The 24,605-nt window shown below is 42.3% G+C and overlaps 8 protein-coding genes across 8 annotated transcripts; 4 read left to right on the top strand and 4 right to left on the bottom strand.

The window, feature by feature from the left end:
• Positions 1 to 60: 60 nt before the first annotated feature.
• On the top strand, positions 61 to 867 carry BO88DRAFT_466417 (uncharacterized protein). Its single transcript, XM_025711472.1, has one exon. It carries the CDS (start codon positions 184 to 186, stop codon positions 457 to 459), a length of 276 nt encoding a protein of 91 aa, XP_025560914.1. The 5' UTR covers positions 61 to 183; the 3' UTR covers positions 460 to 867.
• BO88DRAFT_83893 (uncharacterized protein) lies at positions 695 to 1,569 on the top strand. The gene is made up of 2 exons (XM_025713180.1): positions 695 to 1,449; positions 1,517 to 1,569. The coding sequence occupies exon 1, from the start codon at positions 1,081 to 1,083 to the stop codon at positions 1,435 to 1,437; it is 357 nt and encodes a 118-aa protein (XP_025560913.1). The 5' UTR covers positions 695 to 1,080; the 3' UTR covers positions 1,438 to 1,449; positions 1,517 to 1,569.
• Positions 1,570 to 1,899: 330 nt separating this feature from the next.
• BO88DRAFT_344929 (uncharacterized protein) lies at positions 1,900 to 2,390 on the top strand (the record flags this gene model as incomplete). Its single annotated transcript, XM_025703275.1, has 3 exons — positions 1,900 to 2,082; positions 2,139 to 2,270; positions 2,319 to 2,390. Coding segments are annotated over 3 exons (387 nt in total), but the record flags the coding sequence as incomplete, so codon positions are not given.
• Positions 2,391 to 3,069: 679 nt separating this feature from the next.
• BO88DRAFT_344862 (67 kDa myosin-cross-reactive antigen like protein) lies at positions 3,070 to 4,701 on the bottom strand (the record flags this gene model as incomplete). Its single annotated transcript, XM_025703260.1, has 3 exons — positions 3,070 to 3,855; positions 3,880 to 4,114; positions 4,169 to 4,701. The coding sequence occupies 3 exons, from the start codon at positions 4,699 to 4,701 to the stop codon at positions 3,070 to 3,072; spliced, it is 1,554 nt and encodes a 517-aa protein (XP_025560911.1).
• Positions 4,702 to 6,079: 1,378 nt separating this feature from the next.
• Positions 6,080 to 6,581, bottom strand: BO88DRAFT_455576 (uncharacterized protein; the record flags this gene model as incomplete). Its single annotated transcript, XM_025710876.1, has 2 exons — positions 6,080 to 6,265; positions 6,378 to 6,581. The coding sequence occupies 2 exons, from the start codon at positions 6,579 to 6,581 to the stop codon at positions 6,080 to 6,082; spliced, it is 390 nt and encodes a 129-aa protein (XP_025560910.1).
• A 2,060-nt stretch (positions 6,582 to 8,641) lies between these two features.
• Positions 8,642 to 9,992, bottom strand: BO88DRAFT_344758 (F-box protein; the record flags this gene model as incomplete). Its single annotated transcript, XM_025703248.1, has 3 exons — positions 8,642 to 9,638; positions 9,713 to 9,774; positions 9,834 to 9,992. 3 exons carry the CDS (start codon positions 9,990 to 9,992, stop codon positions 8,642 to 8,644), a joined length of 1,218 nt encoding a protein of 405 aa, XP_025560909.1.
• Positions 9,993 to 16,303: 6,311 nt separating this feature from the next.
• BO88DRAFT_344863 (uncharacterized protein) lies at positions 16,304 to 16,576 on the top strand (the record flags this gene model as incomplete). Its single annotated transcript, XM_025703261.1, has 1 exon — positions 16,304 to 16,576. A coding segment is annotated over one exon (273 nt), but the record flags the coding sequence as incomplete, so codon positions are not given.
• Positions 16,577 to 23,600: 7,024 nt separating this feature from the next.
• On the bottom strand, positions 23,601 to 24,079 carry BO88DRAFT_466404 (uncharacterized protein; the record flags this gene model as incomplete). Its single annotated transcript, XM_025711471.1, has 2 exons — positions 23,768 to 24,079; positions 23,601 to 23,716 (listed from the first exon to the last, which is right to left on the bottom strand). Exons 1-2 carry the CDS (start codon positions 24,039 to 24,041, stop codon positions 23,601 to 23,603), a joined length of 390 nt encoding a protein of 129 aa, XP_025560907.1. The 5' UTR covers positions 24,042 to 24,079.
• Positions 24,080 to 24,605: the final 526 nt, after the last annotated feature.

Here is a 24,605-nt window from a genome sequence, read left to right as displayed (position 1 = left end):
CCTGACTTAGAGACGACCAACCTGCAGCGCAGCAACGAGATACAGGATTACCAGTAAGGGAGCATTGCGGTTGACTGTTACCTGTTTTCAACTTATAAGGAACCAGAATTTTCGATCTGAAGTGGGCCCAGCATCCTATCCCCGCTTACGCACTCCGAGGATGTCTTTCAGTATGCCTGTGCCATGTTGTCATATCCCGTTGATTGGTTGGGAATGCACTTTATAGTCGACCATAAGTACACGTTGGAATCAGTCGCCGTCTTACCATTCCTCCTTCCGGGTGTAGAGTGCACCCTCGACAACCTTGAACGGTGTCGCCAGCAGATCTGGGAAGTCATACCTCAATACATGCGGGCTATCGATCACGCCGATCATTGGTTTCGGATGTTTGTGTGGCTGAGGGACGAGCGGGAGCCGGACACCCTAAGGAGATTGGAGGTGTTTTTCGGGACAAATTAGGTAGATTCTCCAACTTCTCCAAGAATCCTGGGCCCAGAGCGTTTTGTTCAAAATATCTCTTGCAGGTATTAGTATGGAGAGTATTACTGCGTTCTTCAGCATGCAAAGAAGTTTGAGGGCCGATTTTAGACAGCCTGTATTGATTATGGGCTCATTGTCTTCTTGCTTTATGGTATCTGTCTGTATCAGTTCCATGGACGAAGTCACCCGTCTTCTGACCGTGTGAGAACTCAGGTCAGGGAATCCAGCCCCGAATTTTTTCTGGGTAACGGGCAGGCGAAATAGGTCGACTGCACACGGTTTGACCGCTCCCTGGTCGGTCACCGTTTAGTGCCACAAGGGTCGGCAAGATTACACTCGGTCCCTGGTCTGCCCATGCGTAGAACCATGGCCTCGATGTTACCTTCAACATTGGCCTTGCGCTGGGTGGACCTTTCGCGCCGGGCTAACGCGTGGAGTCACCTTGCTTTTCAATCAACGAGACAGTCAACCTTTTGAGAGCGCCATGTGCGTTCCATGCTGGGCCTTTCGCTTTCGGGGTATACGCACATTCTCACCGAAATCTCATTCCTCGTAGCGTCACTCATATCCTCAGCAAACAATGAAAACCACATGCCATGAATGAACGAGCTCCGAAACGTACTCGCGTCGGTAGAGAAGAAGCTGCACTCGGGTATCAGGCCAGAAGTCTCACTACCCACGGAATCGGCTCCGTCCGACAACAAGAGACCGGACTCCCAGGCCGTCTCAGACGAGAGTATATTAACCGAGAAAATCGACGGAAGTGAGAGAGATGGGGCTCGGGTCGTCGACGGCGTGGTCACAATCCAGCTTCTTGAGCATCTCATTGACATGGCTGATGGAAGGACTCTCATGTCGTTATTTTGCGAGTATGACCCGTCCTCTGTCCTACAATGTTCCGAGCCCAGCTACTACACCTTCCAAGAGAAGATGCTGATCTGTATCGTCCAGTCTTGAAACCACAGTTCGGTAGGTTTTATTTCCATTGCGCTACCGAGAGATGTCCTACTATATCTCAAGCTCATCTGCAACATAGTAGCTTCATATCGTCTCCAATCCTCTCCAGTCAGCCCATCTTGCAAATATTTAGCATGCTGGAAACCCCTTCGTCATCCCTTACAGAACCCGGTGTCAATCTTGATTAACGGTCTAGTTTTCCTCATACCCGACAATTTGTCAGAACTCTGCGCCAATTCCTTATGAGGAAGTTCACATTGCCAGATTGATACAGTTACTGTATCCTGCAACTCGATACTATGCGGAAGATGAACTGGGGTAATCTTGTTCGACACTTAAGCAGGTCCTATTCCTCATCTCACAGACTGTCCCTACCGGAATCAAGGCACTTCTTCAGACTCTGCTTTTATCAATCAATAAAAACCACGACAGTATCCTTGGTACGGGCAACTGGTTGTTATACGGCTCTTGAAGCATTCCACCTCAATAAGTGTCGATCCACCGAGTCTCCTCATCCAGCGACTTCTGTTTGAGTTATCAGATAATGGCGAAGAGCAACTGGTTCGCAACGCCGGCTATGGATATGCGTCTGGCTTCTTGTACTCTACTGGGAAGCAGCTAATGACAAATACCCCTGCACGGAACGTTAGGCAAGAAAAAGAAAGAGGCATGGGCGGCAATCAACCTGGGATGGTAAACAGCATGAACGTGAAGTCAATCCTCTTACTAGTCAAAGAAGAGACATGGAAACGCAGTCAGACCTCCCGGAAATGACAACGGAAGAAAAGGAACGTGAGGCAGAAAGGTTATTTGTGCTATCCGAACAGTTCCATGTCCCCCCCATTATATCCTCTCGATAACTAACATATGACACACTTCAGGAAAACGGCGTCATGCAAGTCGAGAATCCGGTTGCCGTGGCTATACGTGGAGACAGACTCGAAGATATTTGAACACCTGTAAACATCAATTTGAGACACCTATATGGATATGACTCGTCTCTTTTGGCTTTGAACGCGGTTGGCGGTAGCTAAGAGGTCCTGCCTAACCCGAGTGATGTGAATCAGCTTAGTTTCTCTCTTCAGCAGTTAAGGTTTCCACAAGATGTCCGTATTGCCCTTTGTCAGAGTCTCCTGTTTCAACATTATAGTGTAGTAATAGATACTATAATCGACCGTATTGTAAACTTCCTTGAACAAATACAACGTTCAAACTGGGGCATTCGGAACCCGCAATGTAATATGTCGGTATTCTGGTAGACGTTCAATAGTGTTTCATGTTACGAACATAGATAGACGAGATCCCTAAAGAGTGATAAAGAGTCGGGAGGCTTGACAACTGAGAATGTCTCGTACGAGCTTTTGGGAAAAAGAGGAGAGAGCGGGGTGGGGTTGTTAACGAATCAAGTGCAATTGAGCTTTGAAGTTCTAAATTCGTTACCGTATTATCACTTAGAACGCTCTGCCGCTAGGCCTGTCTAGTTCTGCCTGATGTACGAGAGCATTATTTACCCATGGCCAGAACCAGAGAAGAGAAATTCTGCCATCCCACAGTAGGACGTCTGCGAAATCAATTGATTTGTATAACCCTTTGCACAGAGCAACATGTGCCGTGCTCTTGCTAGCACGTATATTACCATCTTAGAATATCAGAAGCCGAGGCTTTTCGTGTTGTCCGTGGCTCTTTCCTCAACCCCATTAGTCGATAGACAGCCAATTGGGCGCTCCGTACGCTGTAATCCATAGTCGCGGCAGTCTCATCTGGTATCTCAACAAATTGACCAACTACCGCAAGGTTCTCTGCCTCATTTCCTACCACCTTTGGTCGGTCTTTGTAGTTACGAGCCAGCAGGGGAGCTGCTAGGCGGGGTGCCACGCGCGGAATGAGCGTGAAGTGACTGAGGCTGTCCTCTGAATACGCATGGAAATGCTGTAGCAACTCTGCGAGGATCTCCATTCCCCCACAGTCAAGCATTGGCTTTTTCACGTAATTTCCTTCGCGCCCGGGAGAGGAAGCGTGCCCCCAGATGATCCGTTCGTCGCCAGAGGACCCGTTGATCGTCTTGCAATGAGGTCTAAATAGACTGATGGACCACTCGCTCCCCGGTAGCACAATCGAAACGATCTTTTCAGGATTTTCTTGGGTGAGCTTGGCGAAGAAGTCACACTGGCGAGATGTGATCGTAAAACATTCTGCTCTCGACTCCGTCACTCGGGTGCAAAAACTGTATGGATCGCCGAGATTCGGAAATAAACCCAACCAGAGAGACCAGTTTTCGTCGAAATAGTCAACTGCCGGCAATAGCTCCTGAGGCGGTGGGTCTGTGGAAGTGCCGCTCGATGACCCCGATATAGCAGAACCAAGGGTTGCAATAACGACGTCATGAGGGCCTATTGTGACGGTTTTCTCAATCCCTTCCTGAATTATTTAAAGCGTTGAAACTCTTTGACAGCCAGTGTCGTTGCCCATCGTTATAAGAGTGGTTTTGCTGTTAAATTTCAAATCAGCACCCTGGCTCTGAAGAAAGCGAGTCATCGGCATAATAATGTCCTCGTGAGCATTATACGTGCAACAATTTAGCGCAGCGGGATCGGTAGAGGACTGGAGGATCTCATGAAGGAAACTGCGCAAGCATCGGCGAAACTCAACGGCGCTGTGCCACGGTGAGAAGCCAAACCTTCCTATGTGTATGAATATGTACTCTGCTTCAGTTCATTGTGAAACAACATACGTAGAAGCCCAGACAGCCCAAAATGCACTCTTGAAGAACTCATTGTCCAAACAGTCCCGGATCGTCTTTCGGCCCAATGCCCCCTCGGAATGCCGCAGAAAAAGGGCCAATTTGATCCTGACTTTCCAACCCATTCGTAATCCCCTGGCATTGCACACCTGTTCTTTGTGTCCACGTTTGATTATAACACGCGTCGGAGCAATCTCCCTTGGAGTGCATTTCAGATTGTCCAGAAGAGTCTTTCCTGGTCCGGAAGTCGAAGGAATAATGGAAAGCAAGTCCTCGGTACAGCCATCGCAGAATATAGGGAGGCATGCAGCTCGGTAGTCGTAACCAATCGTAGCGTTGCCAGTAGTAGACAGACCATCCGTGGCAGATGTGCGAGACTCCACGACATTAACGTGCGACGCAGGGATACTTGTCTCCTGGATCAAATGTACTGCAGATGCCAACGAGGCCATACTATTGCCGAGTATCCACGCATGTGCCCGCTGATGCTGAGGTTTGCGAAGTTGCCGCTGTCTGACGGCCATCCTCGAAGTCCGCTGTCCGTCAGATTGTTCAAGCAAGTGAAATGAGACTGCAGGTTTGTTCTCGACGTCATGACATGTGGCAGCGGCGTTCCGACCACAAGACATTGGCTTGATTTAGACTTAGAAAAAAAGATCCAATCCGGGGGAGTGCATTTTCTTTTTCTTCTTTTTTTCGCCAGCCACCTGCAGAGTCATAGTATCGCGATCCGAACCATGTGATGAAATGTTTACAACAGCTACCCTCCTAACCATCGTTATTCGAGGCATTAACTACTGCAAGAGAGATCCACACATCTTGGGCTACGCCCACCTTGTATCTTTGGCCTGAAATCTGCTCCATAAACTGTCACATCCACTGAGACTTGGGCGTCGCACAAAGCGTTTGCTGTTAATCGTAGCGCAGATGACCGTCTATCGAACACATTTGCTCCATTTACGTTGCGCTAATTTTCAAAGGAGTCCTCTGGTCGAGGTCCATATCTTAAGAATCATTGTCAGTCACGCCAGCCTAATGAAGACACTGGTGTGGAGGCTTGCAAGTAGTACGGAAAGTACAGGGCCGGAGATAATACTCCACACCTGCCCAGAGCAGGGCAAAGTGGATATGAACGCTCCAAGAATGCCACAGATGATGAATATACTGATATTCGCAAGTGGGACACAGGGCAGGAGGGGTTTCAGAGCCACGAACTGGGAGCCAGCCTGGACCGAAGTCTACTTGCATCTGTCCAATGATTGTGATCGCTAGATCTATGTCCTGGACTTCCAGTTCTTGGCCTTACATATTAGCCAGGTAGTCCTCAATTGACAGTTCTGCGCCCGTGCCGACGTACGACCAAGGGCTGACGACCCTGTCAGTCGGAGGCATATTTATATACCCCAATCTTTCCCAGTTATCAACCTTCCATGATGATTTCATTATGCCGGGCGCGGTATATGACAATTTTGGCGCCATGTCACCTTATTTAGGTATATCTGCCGCCTCACTATTCGCCGATTTGAGCCCCAGATGGAAACCATACCACCCAAAATTACAGACCTCCAGCCGTACGTCATCAGCAGCCTCCGAGAAACGCTCTTATGTATATGTACATTATCCCTTCTTCGCCCAATCTCCAGGCGATCTATTTATCATGACCAAGTTTTCTCTAACCCCGTGGAACAAGTAAGCCGGTGTAACACATTCCGCTACTTGTTCGTCGACCAGGAGGTTATCCATCTGCCATATCGTACGTCTACCAGGCTCTCCGCAGCTCAAGTTGTCTTTTGGTTAAAGCGGTCCAAGATGCTGTCTTGACAAGCAGTGGATAAGGTCGATATAGTACGAACAAAGAAATATACAAGGCTCTCAGCAGATTGGTTATCAAGTAACAATCCATTAATCCTTCCAAACCAACTTCTTTGCCACCAATGTCACGGCATACACGAGGCCCAACAAAATTAGAACTTCGATAAGCGGTCCAACAGTCGAAGCGAGCGCCTGGTTACTATCCGGGCCAAAAGTAGCAACAGCAACAGCAACAGCAGTCGCCAGCTCGGATTTATTGCTGGCAGCTATAAAGCTCTATATCGCCACAAGCTTGTATCCAAGCCCCAGCTTGTATGCCACAACTAGTGCCAAAGAGGAAATGACCGCAAAATAGACAATGACCGGCGCAGCTACCCGGATGACCGACAATCTGGTGGACAACTTGGCGACCTTGCGATGCGAACAGCTCTAATATCATGAACAGAAGGCAGATGAGAGACCAAGGACTGGCCCATTTCAAAAGCACTTCGCCGTACCCCCGGGGACTTGTGGCCCAGCGGAGAGCGAACTGCGTGTGAACGGTGACATCTAGCGGACTGCCGATTTCATTCAGAGCACGGTAATGAGGCATAGTCATGGCCTCTGCCACTTCGTGCTCATCGAGATCGATGGCTCATACATACATCCAGCCCGGCGCGATCAATCGAGCCATCATCCGATTCGTTCCTCGACTCGGAATTCCAAATATCGGGAAAGGTTCTTCAGCCAGCGCTCTTAGTCTTCTGCTGAAAACATAGCTAGCCTTTTCCACAGTCAAGTGAGAGTCTCGATATCCTTGCCGAAAAGCCTCCACCAACCCTGAGACGCGTCGGATCTGACCGCAGAAAAGACTGGGTACTTTTCGAGCCAGCCCGAGAGAACGACTTCGTAAGTTGGTGGCTTGACACTGAATATTGTCGACAATTAAACAGACACGGACGTGCCCGGGTCAGATGGTCGGTTGAGTCCCAGAAAAGAGGGTGAAGGGTGAGCAGTGTATAGGCAATAGGGATGGTGGTGACGGGATCTATAGTGGTGGTAAATGTGGAGCCGGCGATGAGAATTGATTTCGCTACCTTCGTGAGGGGAACCATTGCCGCACATTTAAAAATATAAGGCAAGAGAATGAGACTCCGCGTAGATCGGTCTTATCAACATGATGATATCCTGTACACGATGCGTACTACAAAATACCGCAAACCTACTTCAATGGTAGAAAAAAGGTATTATCTGATGATTGACAAAGATGAGACGTTTTGCAGTCATATACACAGGGATGATATTATTTTAGCTACACATTTGGCCAAAAATAGGAGTGTGTTGGATATCATGACCGTCAAGGATTAGAGGACTCTGTTGACCACTCCTCGGATCCCCAATATAGAATCCAAAGTGTTTTTCAAGCCAATTCGGTCCACGCTTTTAGGTAGTCCAGTTATTTGACGAAAGAGAACTTGTCCTCATGTGGCCTAATCTCGCAATTATACCATGCATGAATACGAGTCTCTTAAGAGGATTCAGTACGATGACAGCGTCAAGCCAACAGCATTGAAAGTTAGTCGATCGATGTGATACTTCCCGGTCACTTTCTTGCATAACAAATGATGATTTTGCATAAGGGCGCGGGACTATGGAGTAGTACCAATGAGTATCAAATGCCTGTCTTATCAGGTCCTTTAATACCCTCATTTTTCGTACCATACTCGGCTATAGCGCCTTTGTACGTCCTCAAACCACCCTTGTTTTGCCTAGGGACACAGACTTGGCACGCTTAACATTCTCTGTCGGTTTCATCGACATCTTAGGAAGACCATGCGTTTAATTCCATCAAGCGCAAATCTTTTGAAGTCGTCGCGGATAGGCCTTCCGGCCATGTTAATTAGAGAAAAGGTAAATCCTTTGTGCTGTGGAGGCGTCGTACCCCGTGCATTCTGTCTGCCTCACCAGTAGCTTGATAAGCAGGAGTCTGTGACTGTCAATTATAGAAATTTAACTGGATAGAGAGCTTTGAAAACATTGGCCTCAGAAAAGGCTCGAAATGTCTACAGTTTAATAAATCAGTCCTTTCATCAATTCTACTATAGCCGTCAAACATGGCATCCCGAATTTGACGACAATAAAGTTGTTTCAACGGCTGAAAATTCTTTGATGAAGTGGCTCGAACTTATGGAATGAGTGCCAGGCATATCAAGAAAAATAATGCTCTCTAGAGGACAATATTTGTCAAATTGAGTGATGCATGACTCAGAAGGCCAACAAGATTGAAGGCACGACGTAAGCCAGGAGAGTTATTGAAAGTCGTATATCTCCGTAACCATTGCAGCTGTTCAAGTGGGCTCGTCGTGTTTTTGTTCTCAGTGACACTGATTCAACTATCCGTATGAGTAGCTTCGAGGAAACGAATTCTTATGGTCTTGAGCGACGAAGATGATTTATAGGGCTTAGAACATTGTTAGGGGATCCTGCGACTGGTTGCAAAATTTGTGATGCCAGGGAACAATGAAATTATGTAAAGCGGCAATTATGGCCAGAAATTTGACACCGTTGGCGCATCCTAAGGTGGCACCCTGAATGAGACTAGTCTTTGTGAATGTGGTCATCCCGAGTGCTAGCCGGCATACGATAGGCAGCCATATCAATATAGCTGCGACATTAGATTCCTATCCCAGTTTTCATCCTAGAAAGTATTCGCTCGGCACTCTCTTCCCGGAAAAACAAGACTCCTCTAGCATCAGAAACCCAGGCCTTGCGCCTGTACGTCCACCATACATACTCCCAAAATCGTGCCGTGCCTCGGACACCGTCTGCTTTCTGTAGTATGTTCCGTATCTCAACAAGCACATCATATTCGAGAACAGTCACGGGGCAATACCAACACCACTGCCAATTCCTTGTCCAATCATGCTCCATTTGCTGACAGATGCCATTTTTCTGGTCGAACAAACCCAATGCGCGGAGGTAGCCAAACCGACTTGCATCTACAGACGATTGAGAACGTACCCACGGTGGGCAAAGCAACATTTCGATAATGTTTGGAGGTCGTAGATACTGGATAGCTGTGCGAACGAAGAAGGCCCAGTCAGAAGCCTCACCGCCCGGGCATAGTCGTATCGTTTCCTCGCCCAGCCAATCGTAAAGGCTGGGGGCGCTTGCTAGAATCTTACGTAATAGGAAACCCCACACGAAATCAAACGCTTCTATCAGATCTAATTTTTCTTGCAGTGTTCGATCTCGGTTTTCGGCCCATATTTTCCAAATTTGGGAGAAGCGGCGATCACGATCTTCCGGCGTACTGTAAACTGTTACCCTGGCCAACGACAAAGTTTCAACAGCCGTCCAGTGGGCAGTTAAAGCCTTGTAAAAACGCCGGTAGGCTTGACGGCTGCGTCCCGAGAATGCAGCACCCGCTCCCTGTGCACTGCCGCCATAATGAGTAACAGAAGGCAATGGGGGAAGATCGCTAGGCGAATGGACGAATTCTTCCTCGTAGCACTCGTTATCCAACCAATCCGGCAAATGTGAGCCGAGATACACCGCACGTAGCAGTGGGTGGCAATAGAGATCGTACAGGACCCGCAGGCCTCGCCATCGGGACACAATTGCCCAAACTGCATCTGCCGGTAACAGCTCATGTTCCGCGGCCAGTGCGCTCGAGAGATCGTTTGATTAGGCCGCGGTAAGAGAAATGGCTCGTCTTTGGATGCGGCATAGTCTGGCGAATACCTTTCAGATAAAGCTAACAGGTAGGATAACTGGGTGTCGTAGTGGTGGTGAGAAGCGTTCCGCTGCTCATCTATCAGTAACCAGAGCAACATACGTTGGCATCAACAGAGAATGTTCATACTATTACAGAACGGAGGACATATAATTGATTATCTGGGTTTTCAATTATATTGAGAACACGTTTGCAGCTACGTGCTAAGTGAAATATATCGTCGATGTCGTCCAGGTAGCTGCAGATTGAAATCAATATTTCTGTAGGCACTTTCAACAGGCTTCCCATAGCGAAATCGCTGCGAGTTTGTCTTGTCGTGAGATCTTGCATGTGTTGTTAGTAGAGCTTCGCAGCCGTAGTCGTCGGATTGTGAAGTATTTTGTAATGGCTTGTCCCGAAAGTTTCAAGAATGCCGAGCGTTGCTAGAGTTGCTATGACGACCTCGTAACGTAATCCACAAAAGAGCCTCCATTTAACCCGAGCCGGCCATCTTTGTGCGTATAAGTGATATTGAAACCCCCCAGTTGAACCCAGCCAATGAATTTACTTCCAAAAGCGCATCGACATTTGGGAGACCTACATAGCCAAATACAAAGGGGAATTTTCTCTCAGCAATACCCGCTAACAGATCGTCTGGCCAAGAACGCCGCGTGCCCATGCAAAACGCACCCTTCTGCCCATTCCTCACAAGGACGAGGGCATCGATCCGAAACCAGATCCTAACCCAGTGGGGCCAAGAATCGAGGCCTATGACAAAAGGTAGTCTCCTGCGAAGAAGTAGACAGCACACTACCGGGCATCTACATTAGAAAGTTGTACGGCAACTTGGCGAGGAATCGGGCGCAGCTGCGCACGGGCTACAATTGGTTGTCCACCTACGTATTGCAATGCCCATCAATTTCGCGACGATCACTGCGCATGCGGCGCATAGCAAACAGTAATCCACGTGCTGATAACTGTTCAAATATTGACGATGTTGCAAAAGTAAAAAAAAAAAAAAAAAAAAAAAAAAAAAAAAAAAAAAAAAAAAAAAAAGAAGAGAAAAGAAAAGAAAAGAAAAAATAGAAAAATTGAGGAAAGAAGTGGAGGACGGTTTCAATAGTACCTCGAGTCTGCTGGGAGGTTCAAATGAAAGAAAGGTAACTCGGACACCGTCTCGCGACTAGACCTAGAACGGTCAAGGCCGTGCCAGACCTCGCCGAGGCGTCTAAGCGGTTTGGGGGTCGCGCGCCATGAGAGCAGCCTCATATTGGGAACGGCGATTAGGCCCTGACAGGCCTTGACAAGGCTCTTAAGTTCGTTTTCAGGGAGTTGATTATTCTACATGTACGTATGCGGATGGAAATTGTTGTTATAGCCTGCATATCGCTTTTTCTGTTGTTTCCCTACTAGACTAAAATACGAATTCGCACCTAATCTAGTGGGTTATGGACTAAGATCAATCTTCTCCAATGGCGGCGAGGGGTCAGGGTAAATGAAATTAACCAAATAGCCATTTATTGGAATATGATCCAGCGTAAGACAATAACGAAACTAAGAATAGGTGATGATCAAACATTTCCAACCTGTATGCCGTGTCCAACCCGATATAAATGAACAGGCCAATATTATTGGCTTTTCGATGACGCTGACTCAAGGGCCAGTCTTAAGTTCAGGGTCGAAGCAAAGGGATGCCTTGTCCACGACCACCTTTCGAGTTGATTTTGCATAGTGCAAGCCGCAGGCATTACATAAAGTACGGGCACCATCAGGCCCACGGCGCCATTCCGGTGTTTTGGTTCGGCCACAGCCGTGGCAACGACCGGTAGTAGCAGCGTTCTGCAGGAGCACCGCTGTTAGCGATGGCAAAATATATAACAACGGGCAATCCCACAGTAAACAAGAATCAGAAGGCAAAGAAGAAATGATAGTAGTATAAGGTAAGAAGTTTCTGTAGTAAATATACCCCTTGTCGCTTTCTCAAATCCGCACTAGCAAATTTCCTACTACGCGTGGATTGTTTCTGGTATATTACTATATAGATATCATCATGTACACCACCTGCTTTGAAAGCATTCTTCTGTATTATCTGCTCAGTAAAAGCATGCTCTTTTAGAAGCACTCTTTGTATATGAAGTAAGGTATCTTGATTACAGCACTATAAGTTAAATACCTTCTTAATCTCGTATATCATGGATAGACGACCCAATACAGGGCCAGAACACTAAACTTGGTACACCCTTATTATATAGTGTCTTGCAAAATCCATGACTCCCGTGCTTATCGCGGCAATCTGGTAATTTTAGTGACTCTATACTTTATATCAGAGGATCAATTGAAGTACCGATTATGGTCCACCTGGTTTCAAGTAGATAATAACATACCTCATGCAGAAATGTCTCCACTTCATTAATATCCAGGTAACATTTAATAGAGTCGCTTTGTGGCTGTCCCATAACAGCAGGACGGGCTGTAATATTTGCTTTTATATTATCCATACCGGATTTCCATAACACTCCCGCATAGGGTCTAGCGTCATAGGAAGCTGAGGAATAGGCTGGCCCATTTATTTGTGGCTGCGACTGAAAAGAGAATGGTTGCGAGAACGTACCATAATCAAGCGGAACCAGACTGCCGGTAGGAGGCGAGCTAGGCGCGCTGTACTTGTAGACAGATTTAACCTGGCATCCGGAAATTGAAGTAATGCCTGTCTTCGCAATCTGAGTAGGCGATTTTCCAAAATTGAGTGATTATAATGATATATTTATCACGTGTTGAGTGTTAATTAATGCTAAGTCAGATGTTATTGTCTCCGCTCGCAACTGAGGCTGAGGAGGATAACCGTAAGTTTGCATAGGAGAACCAGTTAATATACTTAAAAAAGGATTTAATGGCCCGGAAGACCCCTTAATATTTAATTATCCAACAATACTCAAAGGCAGATCATAAGACAGTGCATAATGAGCTTGCCGTGGAGGGGTCAGAGTCAGTACAGGATATAGTAAATTATTGCCATTCCATAGAATCTCATGGATTGACGGAAGTATTTATCTTTAATATTATTATTACCATTTGTCCTTCTTTATTATATATTATGAAGCTGGAGACAATTTACCTCCAGCCTGTAAATGACCCGAGCCTGTCAATGCAGAGTAGGAAAGAAGCAAGGATTGATTATAATATATAGTTAGGCTCAGAAATAGTGTTGGGGAAGATATAAGTGCTGTTGATATAGCAGGATACTTCAGAGCGCAGCCAGGTCCGTCTTTATAAAGTATTCCCAGCACTGGCAGATGTTCCCTAAGAAGCGCACAAAAATTATCAGCACATTTGCTGTAGGTGGAGTACCCACATATTACGCAACATACCAAAGTTTGTATAGGTATCCAAAGTTTTGATGGGTCCTTGGGGTTTCTTAGTAATATGAGTCTGTCATAGATAACTTAACGTTAAACAACGATCGGGCGGGCCACCCGGTAATACCATACAAAAGATGTGTTTCCGAGCTAAGATACCTCAGCTATTAAGGGCTACATGTGCCTATGTAATATGTTACAATCATACTTGAGTTGTTGAACTTCCGACGAAGGGGGCCCTAAATGGGCTTCGAACTTTATTAAATGCCTTGAATCCTTCATAACCCAATTTGCTAGACGATACAACTACTGAATGGCTTGAATGGAAGATCTTGAAGTTATAGAAGACTGGTTCAATCGGGTTCTTAAAATTGTTACAGAGTACGGGGTCTCATCAGAGGATATCGATTAATTTAATTTAACAGGCTTTGCAATAGGCATGATCTACGCTCCTATAGTCATGACGAAATGAGAGAGATCAGGTCGGCCTTCTAGTTCTAGATAGCTATAAGAATCATTTTACACCTGAGTTCGACTAAACCTGTACTAAGAACCGGGTTATTCTTATCTACATACCTACTCATCCAACCCATCTACTTCAAGCTCATGATGTTAGCTATTTTAGCATCCGTAAACATGCGTACAGGGGATTGATTCAAAGAGCAAGCATGCTATGACACAAATCATATTAACAAGCTGGACTTCCTAGATAGCTATCATAAAATTCACCGGCAGGCTTTAACAAAGTCAAGTATTTGCTACTGAATTTAAAGCAACAGGATTAGTCCTCGTATCCCAAACAAGTGCTTCAACAACCGATTGTAGACCTTACAGTACCGCCTACTCTAGATAACCGGTCAAGTGGTTCAGTGCTTCAAACACCACATGATATACGACAACTTTTGAAACATGAAATTTCTACTGAGTGACTACTTCGGAAGGGTTAAGTCTAATCTTACCTACTAAATCTACGATACAACGGTCTTCAAAGTCTGCGAGCTTGCTATAACAAACAGAATTATTATAGCTAAATAGGATGATGCATTACGGTCTAGCCATGAGAAGTAACTTCGAAAGAGAAAGCACCCAAAGAAGCAGATAGCTGACAAGGAACATACTATAGTTGAGAAAGTCCAGAAGGTTATACAGCAAGAAAAGAAGGTCCAGAATGATCAGTATACTGAAAGCTGAAGTGATTCCTCGATCCGAAACTCAGCCTGCGGAGACCCCATCTTGAACACCTCCATGCTGCAGCAATTGCTTCAATATTGGCCACAGGTTGTACGCAGTACCCTTAACCCCTTAATTTGAATCACATAATGTCAAACTATGATTTTCTTGAATCAAAGGCTTCTTTTCGACCGTATAAAACAATCCCAAGGAGGGGGGGCGGTCCGCGCGGCGACCGTGATCCCGACAGGCTTACATCAGCCGGCCCGCTGCTCCCATCCATTGCTCGATTAAAAAATGACGCGAGCTGGCTCGAATGGGAAAGAGCAATGCTTGAAGAGGTGAACTCACTCCACCAAAACAAAACGTGGGAGCTCGTTAATCCTCCCACAGATCGGCGGATTCTCAGTGGAAAATGGGTCTTCAAAGTCAAACGAGGACCGCATGGCGAAGTCATCCGCTACAAGTGCCGATGGGTAGTGAGAGGCTTTACGCAAGAAGAGGGGATCGACTATGACGAAACATTTGCCTCAGTGGTCAAGCCAATGAGCTATAAAGCTCTATTCGCAATCGCGGCGGCCCTAGATCTCGAGATCGAGCAGATGGATGTCAAAACGGCATTCCTGTACGGGTACATAGACCAGGAAATCTACGTCGAACAGCCTCACCACATGAGCGACGGCACATCTAAGGTCTGCAAACTTCGAAAGGCACTGTATGGCCTCAGACAAGCTCCTCAGATTTGGTATCAGGCCCTTACAAGTTTCCTTCGGAACCTCGGCTTCGAGCTAATCAGCTCTGATCTTGGGATCTTCATCCGAAGCAATATTGGTAACAATACACCCAGGCAGCAGGCCGTGTATTCAACGCCACAACCGTACATCTATTTGTCCCCCCAAATCCCGAGTCATGTGATCATAAATTACTGTAACATAAAGTCCCTGTACGCTTTGAAGGTTCTAACTTCTATCACATCGAGATCAACGCAACTTTTCATACACCGAAGAATCCATTATTAAGAGAGGGCTTTGTTATTCTTAGATCCTTTATTACAGATTATATAAACAGTATATGAGCTGCCACTTCCAAGGAAAACTAAGTAGTGATCTGTATCCTATCTGTCTTGGGAGCAAGGCCAGTTGTATCCAAAACCAGTCCTGCTCTGTATCGCCTCTATAACTCTCGTTATCCTAACCATGTAACAGCCTGTTGACTAGTTTCTGTTAAACCACTGTAATGCTTAATAATAGTGAGCATCTGCTATAATCCAGCTATATGGATAAATTTTTAATAGAGATTGTGAGTATGATTATAAGAAAATTAGAAAGTAATTATTTTCTTAATTTTTGCCTTGCCAACAGAAGTCTCTGAGTAAGGTTATTCCAGGATTTTACTATGAAATTTTTTAAAATATAATATTATATTTTAAGCTGACATAGCTTTAAGATTCTTTGAAATATGGCTACTCACCCTGCTTATAATAGTATATTATATATTTATATGATTTATCTTAATTACTTTACAGTATATCACCTAGCTAATCCCCGGAATAAAGAAGCTGCTGCAGTGGACAAAATTAGTTATAAATAATATTTAGCTGAGCAGGATTATCTGGTAGTATTAGATTATAATACTGCATGTTTTATACAAGCCCTTTCCAAGGCAATAAACTATAGGATAATTTTTATTAAAAATAATATTAACTATTACCCTTGGAGGGCTTGTTCTTTCGAGAAATTGATTAGTATTGAATCAAATTCTATATTAGATAATTCAGAAAGCTGGAAATTCTTTGTTTGTGTTATTTATATTATCTTTACTACTGTTACTGCAGGTTGTGTTCCACTGCAGTAGTTTGAACTTTATATAGGATTATCTAGAGTTCCAGTAGATCCAGGAATATTACAGCTTCCAGATCTCTGTCTTATTATAAGTCTTATTACTTTAATATTTATAATCTTATGTATCACAGTTGGCCTACCAGAGAGGGAAAGTGTGTTATCTTAAGCAAGGTATCTAGTATAATTTATCATGTAGTTTTCCGGGCTTGAAATACTACATCTAGGGTTTGATTCTTGTATTTAAACAGGGGATCTTAAGGTGTTAAGCAAAGGCATTTGTCTCAAGAATCTCTGTATCTTGGAGATTAATATAGTCAGTAATATAGAAGACTATTTAGCTAGGCTACTTCTTGCCCATAAAATGACTTTGCGTGATATATATCTAGAATTAATCAAACTTCCAACTCTAGAGTCCTGGAAATTATTACTTAAGACTATTCGGGATGAACTTTGTTTAGACTGTCTTGAGATCACGGACTGTGAAGCCAGTGATCGTATTATTATATTTAGTAATAAGCAGTTATAGGATTCTATTAGTATCTAAGAAGAGAAAGAAACTTTGAATAATCTTATTAGAATATTAATATTGGGGAAGATAATCTGAGCCATTATTAGGTAATTGAATATATTCTTATAAAGACAGATGCTAATTATATAAACTATAAATACTCAGAGCTAGCTGTGAAATTAAATAAATGATTTTTGAAGGATTTCAGTTGACGGGGGCTGATTAATAGGAAGTATATATTTTTAATAGCTTATCTAGAAAATTATATAATAGTTCTGCTGCTCAAGCCTGCCGTGCAGTCAGGCTCTTGCAATATGTATAATTTGTGTTGCAAAATGCGTATTTAGTAACCGGTCTAAGATAAAGACCATGATGTCTTGTAGCAGTATACTTTGTAATATTTCTAAATTAAATATCATAAGCTTGAGATCCTGTTATATTATTTATTTTCTATCTTTTCAAAACTGGGCTTATATTTTATTACTCTGACACAGTGAGTACGCCGCTTACTGTTTAAAATGTAATTAAAAGTCCCAAGGTACTTTTATTATTTTATATTCTTTAGGTTTTTAATAATTAGATAGCTAATCAGGTTTTCCTGCAGTATATTATACTGTTTACTGTCTCAGTAAATAAATTTGTACTGTTAGAGCACGGTCAGAGCTTTGTTGTGTTCTTAATAAAAAAAGCAGGAGTCTCTGTCATAGAAAATATATTAAAACTATGTCCTGGACTATTCCAAGATTATTATCTGCGCCATTAATTTTCCATGGTACTAATATATAATACGAGGCTTAGAGTTTACAGACAGGGATATATTATCTCTGTAAGTTCCTAAGCTGGTAGTAAATATCTACTTTTATTTAAAGGCAATGCTGGTCTTCACAGTTATAGTATTTATGATCAGACTATGTACAGGAAATGAGAGTGGCTTTAATAAAATATCCTGTTTAACTATATATATACAGCTGTTTAAATCTGAGATCTTAATCTCAGATAAGTTAATAATAGAGCTAGTGTATGAACTTCTGTAGTCTAATAATATATTACTGATTATTGTAAGATTTCTAGCTGGAGTATATTTAATCCAGAGGTCCTTGGTTAATCAAGCCGCGGATACAGGCAATGGTGTAGTATGGTTATGTAGAATATTAGTCTTTCTGAGAAGTCTCTTTATAGTCTTAGCCGGCTTGTGTCCTTTTGCCTCTCATGGTTGATGGGCGGTTGTTGCTGATGCTGCGGCTTAATTAGTTGCGCGATGCGGGTGCGGCAGAAGCAGATAGTGTATGTGATTCTTAATTACTGACACTGCCTTCAGCGGACGAGTGCTTGGGTGTAGCTGTGCCTGAGTTGATACAGATGCCCGCGGGTCTTGACAGAAATTTTTGGAAATGTCTTAACATGTTGAGATATTTGCTATTAATTCAGGGATCATTACTTTGTATGGTGCTTTGAATTCTTACTTCACTGTATATACGAGTACTTGCTGTTTCTGCTGCAAGGTGTATGTAAAATTGGTCAGCCTGCTGATTATATTATTATATAGTATTATTTTTTTTTTATTTTTTTATAGTTTCTCTTTCTTTTCCTCAGCCTCTTCCAAGCCTCGTGTTTGCTGGTGGTTAGGGTATCTGCATGTTCTCAAGATTTAATTTCTTCAGGCTGTGCTCCAGCAAAGTTCTGATGGGTTTGTGTGATCATAGAAGGTGACTCGGCCTTGGATTCTAAACTTATATTAAAGAGTTTCATCATCTTACAAAGCTTCAATAATCTTTATAATAAAGTTGCTTACTGTGTCTTGCTTGAAACTCTGAAGACATGTTTTTAAATAGATTAGTTTATTCTAGATATTCATGAGAATTTAATTAATTTGGGTATCAGAAGGGGATAGTGGGTGTGAGTTAAAGACAGCAGTGTGGTTGAATTTCCTTTAAACTTATTTCCAGTAGTTGGGGAAAGTCATGTCAAGGGACACGTGTCGGGTTGTTTACCAGCTGACTCATCTCTTCGGCCGCAGCCCATTGGTGCCTCAGGCGGAAATATGTGTTAGTTTCAGGCTTATTTATCCTCGCAAAATGCGCCGGCTCGATGATGCTTAAATTTGTTATGTAGTAGTTACAAAAGTTTGATCCTTATTCTGACTCTTATGAAATAGAATCACTGTAGTAAACTAATTATTCTAATTGTGTCACTTTTAATACTTATACTCTATTAATATAAGCACTGTAAGGATGGTTCTGTGGTATAATCTTGCTGAGATAGATTATACTAACCAAGTAATCAGTCAGTAAAGACTTTTTTAAATAGAGAGAATAGGCTTACCCCTCTTATAGACTGTCTGTTTATATATATAATAGTATTACTATAGAGCCTAGGCTTTGAGAAGTTAATACCATGTAATTATTATTTATTAAAGTTTATTAATAAGTAAAGAAAAGTGTGTATTTTTTTGTCTATTTTAAATACTCTCCAGGCTGTCTTCTTATTATAGATTATAGTAAGTACTTTCTCTTACTAATATACCTGGTAATTAATCTATTCTATGTTATTACTTGGGGTCTCAAGTAGTGTGAGGCCTATTTCTTATTAGTGGAGCTATTAAATAGGGACAGATACAGAGATATTTACTAATTATTCTTGTGATAGAGACTATTGGTGATTAGAATTATAATACATGATCTGGCTATTTTGTTTGTTATTTTATTATGAATATATCAGCATCACATCCTTGACAGTATTCAAGAAATAGTAAAATAGAAGCTGATAATAAAATTATCCTCTGCCTGCCTTGCTTAATAGTAGTAATGATGTATTTACGCGGGGAGGCCATTCTTGATCATAATTATTAATATTATTAAGCAACTGGATAATGCTCTCCTTTGCCCAGGATATATTGATATAGAGATTTACTTCAACTAGAACTGTCTAAGATTAATTTATATATTGTTCTTCATGCAGCTGCTGTCAGGCATGTCATGGGTGTTCTGGGTGCTGGAGGATAGATTCGCCCATATTTCTTACTAGCTTACGCAGAGATGTTGAATTATATTGTCTGATTATCAGCTGTATTCGCCAAGGACGCCCCTCTCTGTCGGTACTGTGCAGCAGAATTATCTTTGACAGTACAGGAATGATTCTCTGGAAGCGGTCAATGATGTTTTTGCTTGTTAGGTAGACTGCAAGTGCACTTCTATTCTAATATTAATTATGAGGAAGAGGTATATCATTTTATTTCCTCAGCTTATTAGATAACTTATATTCAATAGTAAAATCTATAATATTTGGGGGAGTACCGTGATCTTCTCCAGGCACAGAGTAAATAATAATAAGATAAATAATTAACTTTATATTCTTTTCTATACTTTACAGGAGAGCAAGTCTGGATATTGGAACAGTAATTTAAATAAATGCATGGAAAGTGGAGATGCTACCTAACACGTGTTATTATTAGAAAAAATACTAGTTTATATTTATATAATTACTCACCCGCTTCCCGTCAAACAATGGAGCTGATTAGATAATAGTAAAAGATAGTATTGAGATAGATTTCTTTCTAAAATCAGTGTCTCTGATTTTGATAAGTTAAAATTTTTAGTTTATTTTGGGCAGGTGTCTGTACTCATAATATAACAGTAGATTATATTGAATTATAATGAATATATGAATTCACCTGGATAACAGAAAAAGAGGTCTGGACTGGAAAAGACAGGTTTTAGAAGAGAGCTATTAGTATATTACTGTAGAAGTGAAGGAAAAGAAGCTGTGTAGCAGGAATTCTATTAGTTACTTTTAGTAGAAGAAACAGAATATGTTCTGGCCTGAATCATGGAGGATGTATTCTGCCTAATCTTAAAAAAAATAAAAATCTATAAAACTTGGTCGCTTACCTGTAGCTGCACATCCTAAATCGTAGTGAGTTTTTTTTTTTTCTGTGGCAACAAGTCAAAACAAGCACTTATTGACATTTGGTGGGTATGCAGGCTTGCTGCAACTCCCACTTCAGCAGATCTGTATCTGCAAGAAAGACTCGAGGGTACTATTAAAATATTTTCTGGCTTAATAATGTCTTATCTCACTAGACCTGGAGGTATTAACTTAGTTTTATATTAGGAGATCAGCCTTCTCACTCCAGTTAGAGAACTAGCGAAGTGTAGGATATGAAAAGTCATATTAAATAGTAATCTGTTATATGGCTTTGAGACAGAGAATATTATAGAATATTGTAGAATGAAAGCTGGCTGTCCTTAATGGATTTATGAAGGTGATTTTATATAGACCGGGTACTTCAATACTAACCAGCAGTGAGGCACTTTATCTGATTAGGAATAATATACTAGCCGCCCGGAGAATTTTGCTCTGCAAACAGGTACCAATCAATGTTCCTGCAGATTCTCACGGTACGTACGCGTTCTCAAGACGGTATAGTTGATTAATTGACCATGTCCACCCGGCAAATTCTTCCTACCAGCTTGTTAGTGATCCCGGTTGCCCTGCCCTTGGTTAGTAGAACATCCACCTCCCCGGGTGGGACTCATAATAGACCGCGACCCGGCATCTTAAGGGGCTTCCACCACATTTGGAGGAGTAACAGACGATCGCCTATAATTTTGTCGGACCCTATTCAGCGTGACGCCGTATGATGATGCTAGTCAAGGCAGAATGGAAACCCGTCGAAATGAACGGGCAATCTTATCTCTCAACTTGACCCTTCGCGTAATTGGGAGGGAAATTGTGGTTTCAGTTGAATATAGCCCAGGCTGGTTAGTTTTGGAACCTGTATCCTGCTTGAATGATAGATGAGGGAAGCTTGGGATGTTAATTATTGCTTTTAAAAAAAATATGTATTCAGTCTCATTGATATGACTGAGGTTGATATTTGACTGGTCCCTGAGTACAGGAGCTTTTAATAAGGACTTTCTCTTAAAAGTCCAGTTATCTAGCTTAGCTAACCTAGATTCAGTATTATAGTAGGTTAAGCTATAGAAGCATGGTGGTTTATGATTGTACTATGGTCAGAAAATCATTGCTTATTAACAGGATCAACACACTGTTGCTTATTTATATATTAATTATTATTAGATGCGGTGCTCCTACCAAATCGACTGAATAGGTTCTTTGGTGATAGATAATTTATAATAACCTGATTAATTATGAGGTTTTTTATACTATGAAATATTTATTCTGAGTCTAATCTAGGTAGATCTGCTTATTGTTTTTTTAATTACTTATTTCTTCTATAAGCTATTTTACGCCCCGAGGCTTTTTGTTCTAATATATTTTTAAAAATTAATGCTGTAGAATCTGCCTTTTCACCCATGGATACATATTTCTATAGTTAAGCTACTAGACCAGACCTATGTCTGATGCCGTGGTTTGGACCATCTGCTAACTAGGAGTACGCTGAAGAGCATACTTCAACCGCCCAGCCAGGTTATAACAGAAGGCCATTTGACCCCTGCACAACTACGTTATTTAATGCAGAACGCATAGTATCATGGATACCACGCGGGTTTAGGTATGTTAGGCATGTAGGTCTGATTTTGAGTGCCATACTCACCTGCTCTAGTATCTAAGATCTAAATCCGCGGAAGCCCTCTTACTTCTGGGCATTTGTTTGAATCAGTTCATGTGTTTTGTTCTTGTGGTGAAAGACCTCCTGTTGTTTTTTGATCCGCGGTATCCTGTTCTGGTTTGAAACGGGATCCTCTTTGGGATTAGTCTATGTCTGGTTCTCTACCTTCTCCATGATGACTGTTGTATTAACCAGTTGCTGCTGTCTTGCTTAGATAGTGTAGTGCTTGCCAAGCTTTATATTGTTACGGGTCTTGTTAATCTAGTGATTTGGCTACGCCCCAGAATCCTTCCTGATCCAAGAGTTGTTACTGTGGTGATAATGATAGTAATATATATCTCATGGATAATAAAGTATTGGATGGTATGTGTTGTGTCTTGTACTGTGACCTATGACTCTTTATAATCTGTAATTAATTGCTCAGTTCCTGAATTATATATATGTATAAATATCTTTCTTTATATTGGTAATACATACCCTTACTATATTGTTGAATTAAATATGGACGTAAGAGTAATTATAATCCTATATTACTTTGATATGCTCCCTGAGATGAGAGCTCTGACCTACTTTTCTATAAAGTAAAGTCTGGGCTATACTTGACTGGGCTCTTCTGATTCTGACTCTTCATGGGCTAATGTGGACTTGGTAATTAATTTAGTACAGAATTCCAGAAGACTGTATACTATCATATATTTTTTAAGAGATGTTGTATGACATATACTGTGTCTTTATTTATATATTTATTTTTTATTGCTTTTTGTTTATGATGATGTCCTGTGATATTCAGTAAGGTTTTCGGTAGTTCCCATTCTTCGCTGACTGAGGCGGGTTTGGGGTTTAAATCAAGACTTAACTAACTGAGCTGATTTATAACTATATTATAATTGGTATTATTCTGTGCTACCTGGATTGACAGATACTAATTTCTAATATGAGAGTTATATTACTCGTCTACTAAGGAATAACTGGAGTTATTGTGTAATATCTGATACTCGATGTGCTTGGGACATCGCATGATAGATGTACGAAGTAAATACTATATAAAATGTTCTCCAGAATTCTATATGACATCACAACATCCTCAATTTGATACCTTGCACCATGTAGTTATCAACAAAATAGTGAGAGGATTCTAAATCTGGGCAGCGCATAGGAATATAGAAGCTGATAAGATAATTATGATTATTTGGATAAGTAAAACAGCCGGGAAGAGTCTTCTTGTAAACTGGATAATATGGTTTATAATATCATTTTCTTGGATACTCAAAGGCTAATTTAGAATCTCTCAGGGCTTTGGAGAGCACAGAATTATGAAAGAATTTGTTAAAATAATTATAGTAATAAATATAATCACAGCTTAATATGAGATCTACTACTTTATAATAGTATATCTTGTATTTATAATGCTTCTAAAGTGAACGGCCTGTACTCTTTCAGTAATAGTATATACTAGTGAAGATGGAAAACTTATTGCTTACTGCTGGTACCGCACTCTTTTTGCTGGCGGCTGTTCGAAACAGTATTTATAATATTTGTTGTATGGCTGGCTACTATTATTATAGTATCGAGGACACTCGGGTTGTCTCATTTAGAATTAAAGCAGTTATTAAAATTATAGTGGAGCTGAAACTTACTGATATTATTACCTGAATAGTATAAGCTATATAAGAAACTATTAGAGTTCTTCTCTATATTATTGAAAATATTAATTTCAATAGGATTCCCTGCAGAAGGGCTTTGTAGATATGCTGAGGAAATACTATTCTTATCCTCGTTGTCACTTGTTAAAGGGGTAGGGTTTGGGGATGTTAGCAGCAATCCTAGTTCTGCGGCACTCTGAGGGTGGCTGACGGGCAAAGTCCGGAGGTCTCTAGGGACAGGAACGGCCGGGCTCGAGAAAGGGGGCATATGTGGTTCAAAGTGACAGTGAATAATAGAGAGAGATGGTCAAACAGATTAAGGAAGAAGACTATCCCATATGCAGCGTATAAGTTGTAGGTTGAGTTGGGGGACCGGGCAGGCTTTATATGTCTGCCAATACTTCAAGTTAGTCTTAGACTGGAGAGATATTGCTGAATCTGCTTCACAGGGAGCCAATGCCGGCTGGGAATGATGCCTGTGGGTAAAGTCCCCGTAGCACTTCGACTTGGCTGACCTATGACATTTTTCCAGGGGTAATTTGGCTCTTCATCCCATACGGCCGAGAATTCTTTTGCTAGTAGCACGCGTAAAGCGGACTGGCTCAGGCCCTAACCGGTGTTTGGCCTTGAGGGACTGGCGAACCGCGCAATCGTTCCCGGGACGGCCACTCACCCCAGGATGACGGACAAGACTCCTGGGAACATTTGCTGCGCTCCGGAGACACCGTTTGGCAGTCCTCGGAGCACGGTCTCTCCCACGTTTTACCTCTTTTGTCAGGAGAGGCGGTTTGCTAAGAACTTTCCCCACCACTGAGTTATTATAAAAAATGCC

This window comes from Aspergillus vadensis, assembly GCF_003184925.1.
Source record: "Aspergillus vadensis CBS 113365 unplaced genomic scaffold BO88scaffold_18, whole genome shotgun sequence".
Taxonomy (NCBI): domain Eukaryota; kingdom Fungi; phylum Ascomycota; class Eurotiomycetes; order Eurotiales; family Aspergillaceae; genus Aspergillus; species Aspergillus vadensis.
The sequence above is the reverse complement of the archived record's forward strand: the minus strand, read 5'-3'. Positions and strand labels throughout refer to the sequence as shown.

Bases quoted from the DNA above. Each gene is read 5' to 3' on its own strand.
- BO88DRAFT_466417 (XM_025711472.1), top strand. From the start codon at position 184: ATGTTGTCATATCCCGTTGATTGGTTGGGAATGCACTTTATAGTCGAC.
- BO88DRAFT_83893 (XM_025713180.1), top strand. From the start codon at position 1,081: ATGAACGAGCTCCGAAACGTACTCGCGTCGGTAGAGAAGAAGCTGCAC.